The 12,505-nt window shown below is 41.1% G+C and overlaps 1 protein-coding gene across 1 annotated transcript in view; it reads left to right on the top strand.

The window, feature by feature from the left end:
* Positions 1 to 3,803: 3,803 nt before the first annotated feature.
* Positions 3,804 to 12,505, top strand: part of LOC147708872 (uncharacterized) — a 303,609-nt gene continuing 294,907 nt past the window's right edge. Inside the window, exon 1 of the mRNA XM_086925792.1 lies at positions 3,804 to 3,936. Coding sequence (XP_086781918.1) covers positions 3,861 to 3,936 — 76 coding nt within the window. The 5' untranslated portion in view covers positions 3,804 to 3,860. The remainder of the gene's footprint in view (positions 3,937 to 12,505) is intronic.

Raw genomic sequence — 12,505 nt, 5'->3', positions numbered from 1 at the left:
GGTGACAAATTCGGAGCAGGTCCCTTGTTCTTGCAGTGTCAGGTCTTCTATGTCCCCTGGTAGACAATTTAGGGGCTTTTAAGGGAGTGTAGGGCTACTTACCTCTGGGGTGTCTACATCCCCTATATAACCACTTCCTGGGGTAGTGGGCATAATCTTGACCCAGAGTTCCCAGTTCCATCAAAATCAAGATGGTGAAACCCTTATTCAACTGTCCACTTGTAAATTGTAAATTGATACTTGTGTAGCACACTACTCACCCGCAAGGGTCTCGAGGCGCTTGTACGAATGCCGCTGTGGAACCCATCCTGGCTTTCCCTGTGAAGCGTCCACTCCTGGGCACCCCCAAGGTGGAGGCCAGGCATCCTTAGCGTTGTGGGGGCCATTGTGGAGATTAAGCAAGCTATTGCCCAGAGTTGCAGAGTGGGACTCCATGATTGGAATATGAACCGAGACGAGAATTATCAGGTCCATGGAATTTTGAGCCCAAAACCCGCTGAGGCGGGGAATTTAACCCTGGTCCCGGGCTAGATCTCTGCATCAGGGTCTGCCGCTCTAATCATTGAGCCACACTTCTCCTCTCACACTTGAGGTGGCCCGTGGCCCTCCTTAGTGTGCCTAGCCTCTAGGTGTGACACGTCTTTTGACTATCTAATTTCCTGCCTGCTCAGATGCCAAATGGGCCTCAGGGCAGGGGGTGGCTTTCCCCAGGTTTGGCGGAAACCATGGTCATATTTTAAAGGTGGCAGGGGCTTAGAAGCATCTGGCCTTGAGATGCTAATCTGCTAGCTATCCTGCTAAAGGAGGTGTGATCACCTTCTACCGGGCAGGCATTGCTCATGGAGTCAGAGAGCACGGGCTCTCACCTACATGGGGTAATAAATTTGTCTGTGGTGTCAGCTGGAAAGTATGAGTCAGCCAGCACTCTCTGTGACTAGTAGGGTTTCAGGGGGCACCTTAAGTTGCCTCCGGCTGCATGTCATAATAAATCTGATACTGGCATCAGTATGTTTTATTAAGACAAGATGTTTGATAGCAGCCGCGGACGGTAGTGGGAGTAGCTGCCAAGCGATGATGTGGGGAGGGGGAGGGGCAGGGTGGGGGGAAGTGATGTATGGAGTACGGACCTTAACAGGTAAGTAAACATATAAATAAATAAAACAAATTTTGTTGCGCGCACTGCATCGCATTTCATCATGCAGTGCACGCAACGAAATTTGTACTCCCACTACCGGCGCGGCTGTTTGATAGCAAACATCAGTATTTTCAGTGAACTCATTATGTAGCTGGGTAACTAGTAATGACCAGTGCCCAGTACATACCTTAAGGTGGCTTCCTGATCACTTGCAATTCTTAGCAATTGAACTAGGCATTATGGGGACACATCTGCTCATGCAGATGTACCCTCAAATATAATATAATGCACCCTGCCTTAGGGCTTTAAGACCTGCTGTAGGGGTAACTTAAATGTAATACATGCAGGGTACAGGGGCATGGCACACAGTGAGTGTGCCATGTCGTTTTTTCTGAAAGGTTTGCATCATTGCACACATCCTGCAATGGCAGTTAACGTGCAGTTTGTGTGCGGGTCCCTGAGGGTGGCATAATACATGCTGCAGCAATTAGGGACCCTCTTTAGTACCCATGCCCTGGGTACTTGTGGGTAACCTTTACCAGGGACTCACAGCGGTGCTAAAGTCCTAGTCAATTGGGTTACAATTGCATGTTTGTCTTGTTTTTAGGGAATGAGCACTGGCACTGGTTCCTGGTTTGAAGGGACCCAGTGCACTACCAATCAACAACATCAGTACCAGTGAGCAAAAAGTGTGGGTGACCATGTCAGAAAGTGCCCCCTTCCTACGCACTATATAGTACACTCTAGATGAGGAAAGGAATAGGAATGGGAAAGGTTCTCGGTGGAGGTTTAAAAATACCTGCCTGCTAGGTAAAGAATACTGTTTAATGCATCCTCCTGGCTGTATGGTTAAAAAGGAGGCAATTTTTAACCATACTTCCAGGAGGATGTATTAAATAGTATTATTTACCTACCAGGCAGGTATTTTTAAAACTCCACCTAGAATCCCTCCCACTCCTATTCCTTTCATCACCTAAAGTACACCACATAGTGCTCCCACGTAATTTGTCAGTCTCAGCACGCCCTGTTCCGTAGCGACAAAATAATGAATAGGTGTATGCAACACCATGATATAGCTTACGCAGGTTTTACCTTTGCGAACTGGCCTCCTGCACTTTAAAACCAGTTAATCTTTAGATTTCCATCGGTGATATTTCCTTCACTGTCACGCAGCCTGATTCATACAAAGTAAAACTAGAAGTGTAAAACAATAAAAAAAGTTTGCTTTTCTCATAGATTTACTTGTAATAAGACATTTCACGAAACTAAAGAATGCAGTAACTTTGAGAGGTTTGTAAAATCACTGTGTACTAGGGAGTTTTAGATGTTCTTAGAAGTATTCCTGGAAATCTACACACAGAGGATTTCCATTGACACTTAACTGGTGAATAGTTTACTTATTCTGGCTTTTCCACTAGGTAAGTAAGTCGGGTGAAAATGTGCAACTGTCCATTTAATTTACTTATTCACTTAGAAAATATATTCCCTGCTGAGAAGCTCCTTTGCGTGGTCTTACTGGTCTGCCTCTTCCATGGTCCATCTCTCCAGAACAAACTTCACCTGCACATTATTGGCCAGTTGTCTACCACCGCCACTTATCAATGTTCTACTAGTTTGGGAGTCCCGGCTTCACCAGTGTGCCACAATACCACTGCCATTACTTTTCCAGACCTTGGCCTTCCCTTCTCTCCGTCAGTTGCACAGCATTAGCTGCAGTCATTTTCTTTCCTCCCAGCCTGTGAGACACGCAGGCATCTCTAAAAGCACAGGCCACAGTGGCATAACACAACATTAGAGTAGAATGTGACAGGCCGCAGGCCATCGATATCTCCCAGAAATTCGTAGGCCTTATGCTGAATCCTCCCCCCCCCCCCACCACCACCCTTTGTGACACCTGGGCAGACACTGAGAGGGATCACTGGGCGAGGTGCACAAACTACCTACAAATACATAGGCAAACCGCAGGCTCTGAACAATGGCGGCCTCCCTTCATACATAACACATCAGTTGTAAAGGCAGTACAAACAAAGTTGTGAAATTGTGCAGTACAGGTCATCCTACCCCCAACCTTAATTACACAACAGCGAGGGTACACCCAAAGAGAATGTTCTTTTTGTCCCCAAGGTGCTTTAACTTCTAAAATATATTTAAATATGGGAAACATGTTTTAAAAAATAAATGAATGCTCAGGTGCATTTTGTCAACATTAACGATGATCACAAGGGTAGAGGGGGTGGTGAGAAAAAAAACACAAGTTGCATATCAATTCAGAAGCCTAACGGCGTTTTAATTTCAGTAAATATTTGTCATGCCTGATTTTCAAGCAGCACAGGAAAGCAAATACGATGAAACCGTGGACAGGCCTATTGACAAAAAAAAATGAAGCCTCCTCAAGATTTCAGAACATTCTTGTTTCTTCATGACGTGTTAGTTCGGCGTCTAAAACTTGAATTCATGTTACAAACAGCATAAGCGGAGAACTTTAACCACATAACTTTACTCAGGTCTTCAACGAGAGACAGTGGAAGAGTTTTTCAGAAGACGCCATGTTGTAAATGACTTAATGAATTGAGTTGTGTCATTTCCCTCCCCTCGAAGGCTCCTCCCACCGAGTATTTCTATTTCTTGGGCAAGACTACAGTGCGACGCAGGTAGAGCGAACCCAGAACCCCAGGATTGGAAGACCGTTGTCTGGCCTACATGGTAGGAATTATTAGCCAAAGAAATGGGAAATGAGCCAGCCGTGTTTCTTCGCATTATACTTCTTTTCGTGATTGCAGCCCAACAGCTTCATGCAAATCGTAAGTTGCTGTCTATTAAGTTCATATAAACTCATTGGAGCATGCAAATACATTATACATATATCTATTAAACATTTAACCTTGGCAAGAGAAACTAGAAAAAAAGGATCGATTTTTTTGCACATATCTATCTATCGAACTATCTGTCTATATTTAGTAAATAACAATGCGATCCACATCTAGGAAATGCTCCCACGATTCAGTTTACAATATATTTCACCAATAAGTTACAGAAGTTAAATTTACTTTTTCCAAAATCTAGGAGAGGAGTACACACGCAATACTTTGAAATGTACTTTCAAATCTTTTCTGGTGATACATTATTGTAGTTGTATTAAAGCAGATCATAATTTCATTGTATTTTCCGTTTGAACGTGGTAACTTTTTAATTGAGTTGGTGATGTACATAAGACCGGTACTGCAATTACATAATGTAAAACTACGTGCGCTAAAAATACAATAAAAAACACATTGCACATAGACCTATGAAAAATGGAAAATAGTTAATGAATCTCGACTGTGCAGATCTTTATCTTTGTCAGGGCCACTAGGGTTATGCGGCAGTAGAGCATCAAACTATGAGGCACAGTTATCTATATTTCCGGTCAAAAAGGCATTTTATGCCACCTTAAATTAACACTTTCTCCATAGATGTAATTTAGCAACTCCTTGCGGATGTATGCCTTGTTAGTGGGAGCATATGTCCGGTTGGGACACATACAACTCAAATATAACCGTAAAGATGCTACTAGTAGGTTTACAGTTCTTTTAGGCATAAATCAGCCAAATATAATTCGACATAGTATTAGCAGAGCTCTCCGCCTATGATGTTTGAGAACTACAAATTCAAAAGAATAGGGAAACTGACATCACCGTAGGAAAATAATACATACCCGACAAAGAGTACTACTGAGAGCACATAAGTGGAACCCACAACCTGGGCTCCGCCCTCTTCTCTTTGAGCTGTAAGATACTGTAGCGCCAGACATCTGTTACAGTTATGTTGTACGTCATTTCTGTGTGTTTGAGACCTGCAATGTCTGTTGCAGCCCTGCCAAGTATCACGCTTCACGTGTGACACTAACGCAGTTGCGTTTTGAGTGATTTGAGTAAAGTTCCATATGAGCGTATCTTTTTTTTTTTTATAATTTATTTACAAATTACCTGTGTGTCATTTTCTACTTATCTTCAGCTGTTAGGTTTGCATTATAACAGGGTGATTTGCATTGGTATATGCAATGTCTAAAGTTATCGAATCTATTGTTTTTAGAAATGTTACTGGGTAATTTGTACTGGTGTCTACAATCTCTTTAGTTCCGATTATTATTTTATTATTTTTTGTTAGTTTATTTTTACATTTCCACAGTTTTCTTTATATTGGCAATTGCAAAGTATACAGTTCTATGACCATTTTTTATTTCAGTTTATTTTTCAGTTTTTTGGTCTAGGTATTTGTGCTGGTATGATTTTGTTTCATTTGATTTATTGAATTTTTTTTTAGCAGAACTGCCATTTGTATATATTTTCAAATAACGAACATATTTGCAAACAGAAATATAACCTACATGGTTCTGAAAACGCTAATAGTGGTATAGAGCTACATTATTTTACATTTACGTCATAAAAGAACTGAAGAGCACTATATCTGAAGAATACAAATGTTGCTCAGATATGAATTTACCTTAAAGAAATGAAAAGACCAGAGGCGTTTGACAAAACAGGAATAAGTTGGATTAATTAAATGCAGAGGCCGTGAAAGTCTCTACTGAATGCATCTGTGGAAAGTCTCTTCGTGTACAAAGTTTTGGCTGATATTATATACCTCTTGTGAGGTACAATAAAGTAATTTCTGCGTTCTAGAAAAAGCATTTCAGTTATAAATTAACAAGTTTGTTTCTCTGATAAGGCCACAGATAGTGTGGGCTAGTGTGTATGTGCCCAGATGTCCGGCACGAGGAGTGCGTGAACACTACGTGTGATGTGCATGTCATGTCCTGATTGACTGAGTGTTTCTATCTATATGTGGTATCTAGCTTTGTGGTATTTTTGGGGAACGCAAGCAGTTGGCCAAATGTGTTTTATTGGGGTCAATTTCCTCAGACCTATTTGTGGTGCAACTATCTATCTGTAAGCTCGATCAGAGTTTTACCTGAGTGCGTGTTTGTCTTTGGGTTAAGAGAGACCCCACCTGTGACCTGTCATTCAATAGGCATGGGTCTCAGGACCTGCCTGACCACGTATCTCCGACTCGGGGTTGATGGAGCGACCCCCTTTGGTAAATCTAACACCAATGATACTAGGTCACTCGAACTCCTAAACATGATTTGGCAGTCACTGGTATAATTTTTGTCAACACTCTCAACATTGTGAGTACAGTTGTCATAGCATACATTGACATTGTCTTCACTTATACTGGAATATTAATGCATGTCTAGATTGTGGCGTACATTAACATTGTTTTCACTGGTGACAACATTGTCATCAATTCATGGATTATGGCTTACATTGTCATAGTTACTGCCGGTATCAACACTGTTGTGCGGCCAAAGATTATGGCATACAATGACATTACATTTTTAGGTATTGACATTGTTATGTTGGCACAGGTTGTGGCATACACTGACATCACATTTATTGGTTTTGCCGTTGTCAGGCCTGCACATATCATGGTATTCATTGACATCGTATTTACCCATTCCAGCACTAACTACTAAAGTTTTTTCAGATTTTTTTGTATAAAGCACACCTTTGGCATGAGGACATTAGAGTGCTTTACAAGAGAACCAGATATTACACATTTCTAGGCTTTGTGATGATTGAAATATATGCCCGGAATGACAGGGTGTCGAGCTGAGGCTGAGATTCAGGCCTGGTTCTCCAGTTCTGAGGTCAGCAGCTCTAGCCGTAATGCCACATCTCCTCCTGGAGTTATATTGCTCGTCTCTATTGAGAGTGTTTTGGAATTATAACTTATTTGAATTTATTTGAATGCTCTGTTATCTATTATCCAACTTCTATTAGGCAAATGGCAGCTGGATAAGATACACCTAGGTATAATTTTGCACCGGGGTAATATCAAGCATCTCGCATTGGATCTGTCATTGTGAGATGTACAACTCTTCTTCGGACATAGAGTAATTTCTCTTTTAAAACTGTACGTAAAAGAAAACCTACAAAACTATGGGTTCTTTTAGTGTACACTTAAAATCTGCTGCTTTTTGTATAAAGGTATTCACCACCCTGAAAATTCTCAAGAACAACAACTCTTTTTATGTGTTATCACTGATTTTCAAAACTCCGCAAGCCCAAAGCCAGATTTTCACATGGTGGTTGCAACCCTTTGGAATTTAATTCACCATTGTAATTATATTTTTTATGTAAGGCTCACCAACACTATTTTGGTGCAGCAGAACCGCATAAAACAATTAACTGAAATAAAATAAAGTGATGTTGCTTCCCCAGCTATATTCTATTCTCCCTCATGAAAGAAACATGATACGTCATGTGGTAATGCATCAAGGGCAGCACATCGAGATTATACATTTAAAATTATGGCCATGCAGGTATCCTAATAACATACTCAAGCCTTGATTTACTAAGAATCATGCAATGTAACATTAAAAAAAATCTGCAGTATTGCACAAACAGTTAGAAGCTGTAGAGCTGCACACACTATACAACACCGTGATGATGTTGTGTCCTTGGCGTTCAGGACTTATAATATATATATATATCCTAAGCACAGTCCACTGAAAATGTGACTGCGATGTCAACGCTGGAGGGGGGTTTTCTATCCATGAAATAAATGCATTTCTGCACAGACTTGCGGTTTGCGCCTGTTTGTGTCGGCTGACACATTTTCAGTGAACTGTGCTTGGGAAGTTTACGCAGCTCACCACCTCGTTCAGGAAGCACCCGAGGTGTGTGGTGCGACAGCGGTGATTCAAAACCTTGGTTCGGATATCTATCTATATATATATATATATATATATATATATATATATATATATATATATATATTCCAAAGGAAAAAGTCTGACTACTTCCAACCCACGCTGGTGAAGAAGGAGACTCAGACCACTTCAGCTCTTCAGGCGATAGTTCTTTTTATTGTTAAAACACAGCCTGCAACAACGCGTTTCGGGCTAACAAAGCCCTAGATCACATCCAGCTTTTTACTGCGCCAAGTTTGTTTTTATAGAGGCATATGAAGTGCACACCCCTATTGCATTCGTTCCAATCACATGATCATAGGCATAATAGAAAGACTTCATTTCTGATTTTGTAAAGCAAAAGTAGATCGCCCTACGCCTTGCATGTATGCTTGTTTGTTAAAATCACAGTGCATTTTTAACAAATGATAAACACAAATATTACATGTATAAATACATAAATATTGAACATATAATTAATTTCTCAAAATTATTTGACTTTACTGGATAAATCCATAAATAAAATCTTATCGTTATTAATTTAAGCCTAGTGATGTAATTTCATGATATGTACTATGAATAGTACAATGTTATTATTGGATAAATCCCAAATGCTTTTAACAAATAAAATGCCATAGTGCTAACGTTCTTTAAAGTGCAAATACTACACTAAAGTGCAATGCAATTTGTGTAAATATCAACAAAAGTCCCTTTTAAAAAAAAGAGAGAATATAGTGCAGTAATATATACAATAAAACCAGAGTTAATATAACTATATCATATAGCAAACATGCATACCATCATCTTAATAGTAAAATTCTCCAGCCGGGAAGAATACCATTATAAAAAGTATGTTAAAAAATTGGTTAAAAAAGTTTGCTAAAAACATCAACAATATTACCATCAGGTCATAGAAAGATTCATCGAGGAGCAATTCTTTAGAAGTAGAAAATATTCAGATTTCATCAATACAATAACGAGCAGCAAGTTATTTACAAACATATCCTAAAAAACCATAACTCCAGCGTATTTACAAAAAAGTGTGCATATCCTCTTTGTTATTAAGTCCCTGTGGCCACATGCTATCGAAGTCAAGAATAAACTTGGTTTCTAAATGTCTCACCTGCCGTTCCCTATTGCCCCCCTTTTAGATTTGGGTATAACACTAATTACATAGTAGGAAAGGCAGTTCATATCCTTGTCATGACATCTAGAAAAATGACGTGCCACAGGGTACGCTGGGTCATTGTGCAAAATTGCTCTTATATGCTGCAATATTCTGACGTGCACCTGCATCTTCGTACTCCCAACGTAGTTAAGGCCACAGGTGCATGTCAGAACATAAACAGCATATTCTGTTTTGCAATTATAGTTTCCTCTGATAGGGACAGGAGATACCTCAAAAGGGGTACAATACGAGGTTTTATTGCAGCCAAATTTGCAAGCACGGCATACAGTGCATCTTCTGAAACCATTAGTAGGTTGTAACCATGTAGTTGTTTTTCTGGTTTCAGGGGAGTTTTTGTCTAAATCTTTCCCCATCTGACGTAAATAATTAATTTACTCTCTTAATTTCTATGCAGGTAAGTACTTAATCAATAATAACTCAATCAGAATGAAAAAAAACAGAGTCCGTGGTGTTAGAGTTTCTAAGGGTTTTATTCCTCATAAAGGAATCAGGATATCATGTTCTGACCACCACAGGGGTGTCAGAAGGGATAGAGCGCTGAATTTTATTAACCATACATAGCTTATATACTTGATTTATACCATAAGAATCAATGTAAGAGGCGTAACAGCTGAGAGAAGACAAGATAACATTATACACGTGGTACTAATACATCATCAAGAGGCGTAAACTAGGCGTGAACCAGAGGCGTGTGCTAGAAACGTCACTGATAGGTGACGCAAGTGGGTGGCACCAAGGGGTGGTGCTAACAGAATGTTGCAATGTCAGCAGAAATCGGAAGCTTGGATGCGCGCGCAGCTGCATGACGTGTGATTGACGGGGTGCAGGGAACTTGACATTCACACTGACGGAAAGAGACAGAAGTCTGGCATGTCAGATCAACTTGTACTTTTATCATATCTGATATCTGGTGTTTAGGAACCATACTATCTGGGCGGAAAGGTCTCTAGGGCAGAAGCTGTTCTATGCTAACTGTGGATGCGTGTATAAGCGCCTGAGTGTCTACATGTGAAGCGTGGGGCACGGGGCCTTCCATGGGAGCATGGCAACAGAGGCTATGAATTACTTGCATTAAGACAGATCGGCCCTTTGGCTCTGCAGCTGGGGAGGATGTTTACAGGATCTAGTAGGCAGGAATGTATTCTCGGGGAACGGAACAGATAACTCGAAGGTTATAGTCAGTCTTGGCAGAAAGCAGGCTTGAGCTGAGCGCGAGGGGCCGCGCTGAAAGTAGGACAGAGTTCACGGGTACAGAGGTAGCCTGGGCAGAGTCAGGAGCCACAAAAGAGGTTCAGATGGCAGGAATTCAGGGCCTACTCTTGCTAGAGCAGGAAAAATACGAAAAGTGTACCACAAAAAGACGGTGGCATAGCATACTTAGGAACGGACTATATAATCCATTCATGGTGGATCTGAAAGAGGACATGTTAACGTTGGACGCAAATGTATTTGCGTCTTCATAGCTGACACAGGAGGGAAGTTACATGCACTTTAAGCTGGTACATGGAGTCGGTGGGGTACGCGCTAGGGAACACAACATGGCCAAAATTTAATTTTCCTCATTCCCTCCTTGTTCCCTACGGACCCTTCATGAAATATCGATCCTCATGAATCGATCAGTCTGTTCTTGTAACATCATTTGTTCTTCTTTCTTTCGGTTACGTTTTGAGTGAAAACTGGAATGTTCAATACAAGAGGTGGCACACAGTCCACAAATCGCTGGCCCACACTGCAGGCACAGGCAGCAACTGAATACTAGGACTAGGCCAATGCCTAGGAAGGATAGGATCTTCCATCCCCAAGCTGTTAACGTTGTCCAGAACCAACCGGACCAAGTCCAGGTGCCTGGATTCTGATGTATCTGATTTGCAATTTTATGGAGACGGGTGATAGCTTGATATACAGATGGTGCATTTTGTGGAATGAAAACACAGCAACTTGACCCGATGACCTTACAGGCTCCACCTCTATCTGCCAAGATGACGTCAATTACAAGACGGTTCTGAAGGACAACAACCCGCATAGCGGACTGCTCTTCTGTTAAGTTACCTAAGGCGGAGGTAGTTTCATTTACTACGGCTTCAAGTGTTCTAGTTAATCTGCGTATTAATTTACTATTCTGAACAGGTCCTAAAAAGAAAAAGAATCCTTTATTAAAGTCAGTATACTGTTCCCATGCCGTTTCTGTGTAGTCGACAAGTGGGACATCTCTTCTGGGTCTATTCTTTACTAGATTGCTATTTCTATGGTAATCAGGAGGAGCTAGAAAAACAGGTGGCAGGAGGAATGCAATGTAACAGGTACCATCCCAATCTGGAGGTAGACGTATGTATGCGGTATGACCACAAACAAAGTAAGAATGACTGGTAGCTTTGAAAGATGATTTTCCATCATCACTGAATTCGACCACAGTAGTGCATTTACTATGACCTAAGTGTACTGAACCTTTCTTCTTGATACATAATTCACCAGTGACTGGCAGTACTGACATAATGGGTAGAACTGGTGTGGCTTCGGATTCGACAGTAAGAATCATAAGGCTAATTGTATAATTACCTAATCCATATACTTCATTTTCTAGATCAGTTCCTATTCTAGTGGGGAGTCCCTCCTTATCCGGGTAACAGACGTCGAGCAGGACCAAGTTCAGGTTTCCCCAAACCCAACCCCCATCGAAAACAGCAATATCGGGATCTAAAGAATTAATTATCTTAAACCATGCTTCACAGGAGCCATTGTGAGAGAACGGGTACGGAAAGAGAGGCAGAGCTCCCTTGTAATTCTGGTAGGGAGGGAGTCGGCCACATATCCAGCAATTTGTAGCATTGTTAGTTTGATGAGAATGATGTAACATACTAATGAATGTATTGTTGCGCAGCGCGAGTCTGTAGGAAAGCTCGTGAGGAGGTAACTCACTAAAAGTGTGTTCAGCAGATACATTGTAAGCAGATTGTTCACGCCTGAAAATAGGATAGTAGATAGGTAATAAGATGCTAGCAACAATAATTAAAACACTGAGAATAAACATGATTATTAGTGTCACTATGCAGTGACTACGGAGTGATTTGCAATATGTATGTTTCTTTGCTTCTCTCTCTCTAACTCGATCTAGGGGATACATGTCAGAAACTATTTAACCGATTCACCTAGGGGAGGACTTAAACAATTAAACTGTCTGACTTGCTAGATCGTAATTTCATGCGATATTGTTCTTGAGGAGTCTTTTCTCGTTTCGATTCGGTAAAGTCTTTGGTAACACAGTCTTTGGTGGGGGTGGACGAGTCTGGGTCAGGTTTCAGTCCAGCAAACTTCTTGATATGACTCGTGTGTACCCACCCCTTCCTTCCCTCGATTTTCACCGCCGTCCTTGTTGTTAGAAGAACGGTCTTCGGAGACTTCCAGCGGGGCTCCAGCGGACTTTTTCTGTCGAAATTACGGACGAGGACAG

Source organism: Lissotriton vulgaris, chromosome 6 (genome assembly GCF_964263255.1).
Source record: "Lissotriton vulgaris chromosome 6, aLisVul1.2, whole genome shotgun sequence".
In the NCBI taxonomy this organism is placed as follows: Eukaryota; Metazoa; Chordata; class Amphibia; order Caudata; family Salamandridae; genus Lissotriton; species Lissotriton vulgaris.
Note: the sequence above shows the minus strand (reverse complement) of the source record. Positions and strands in the feature narration are given on the sequence as shown.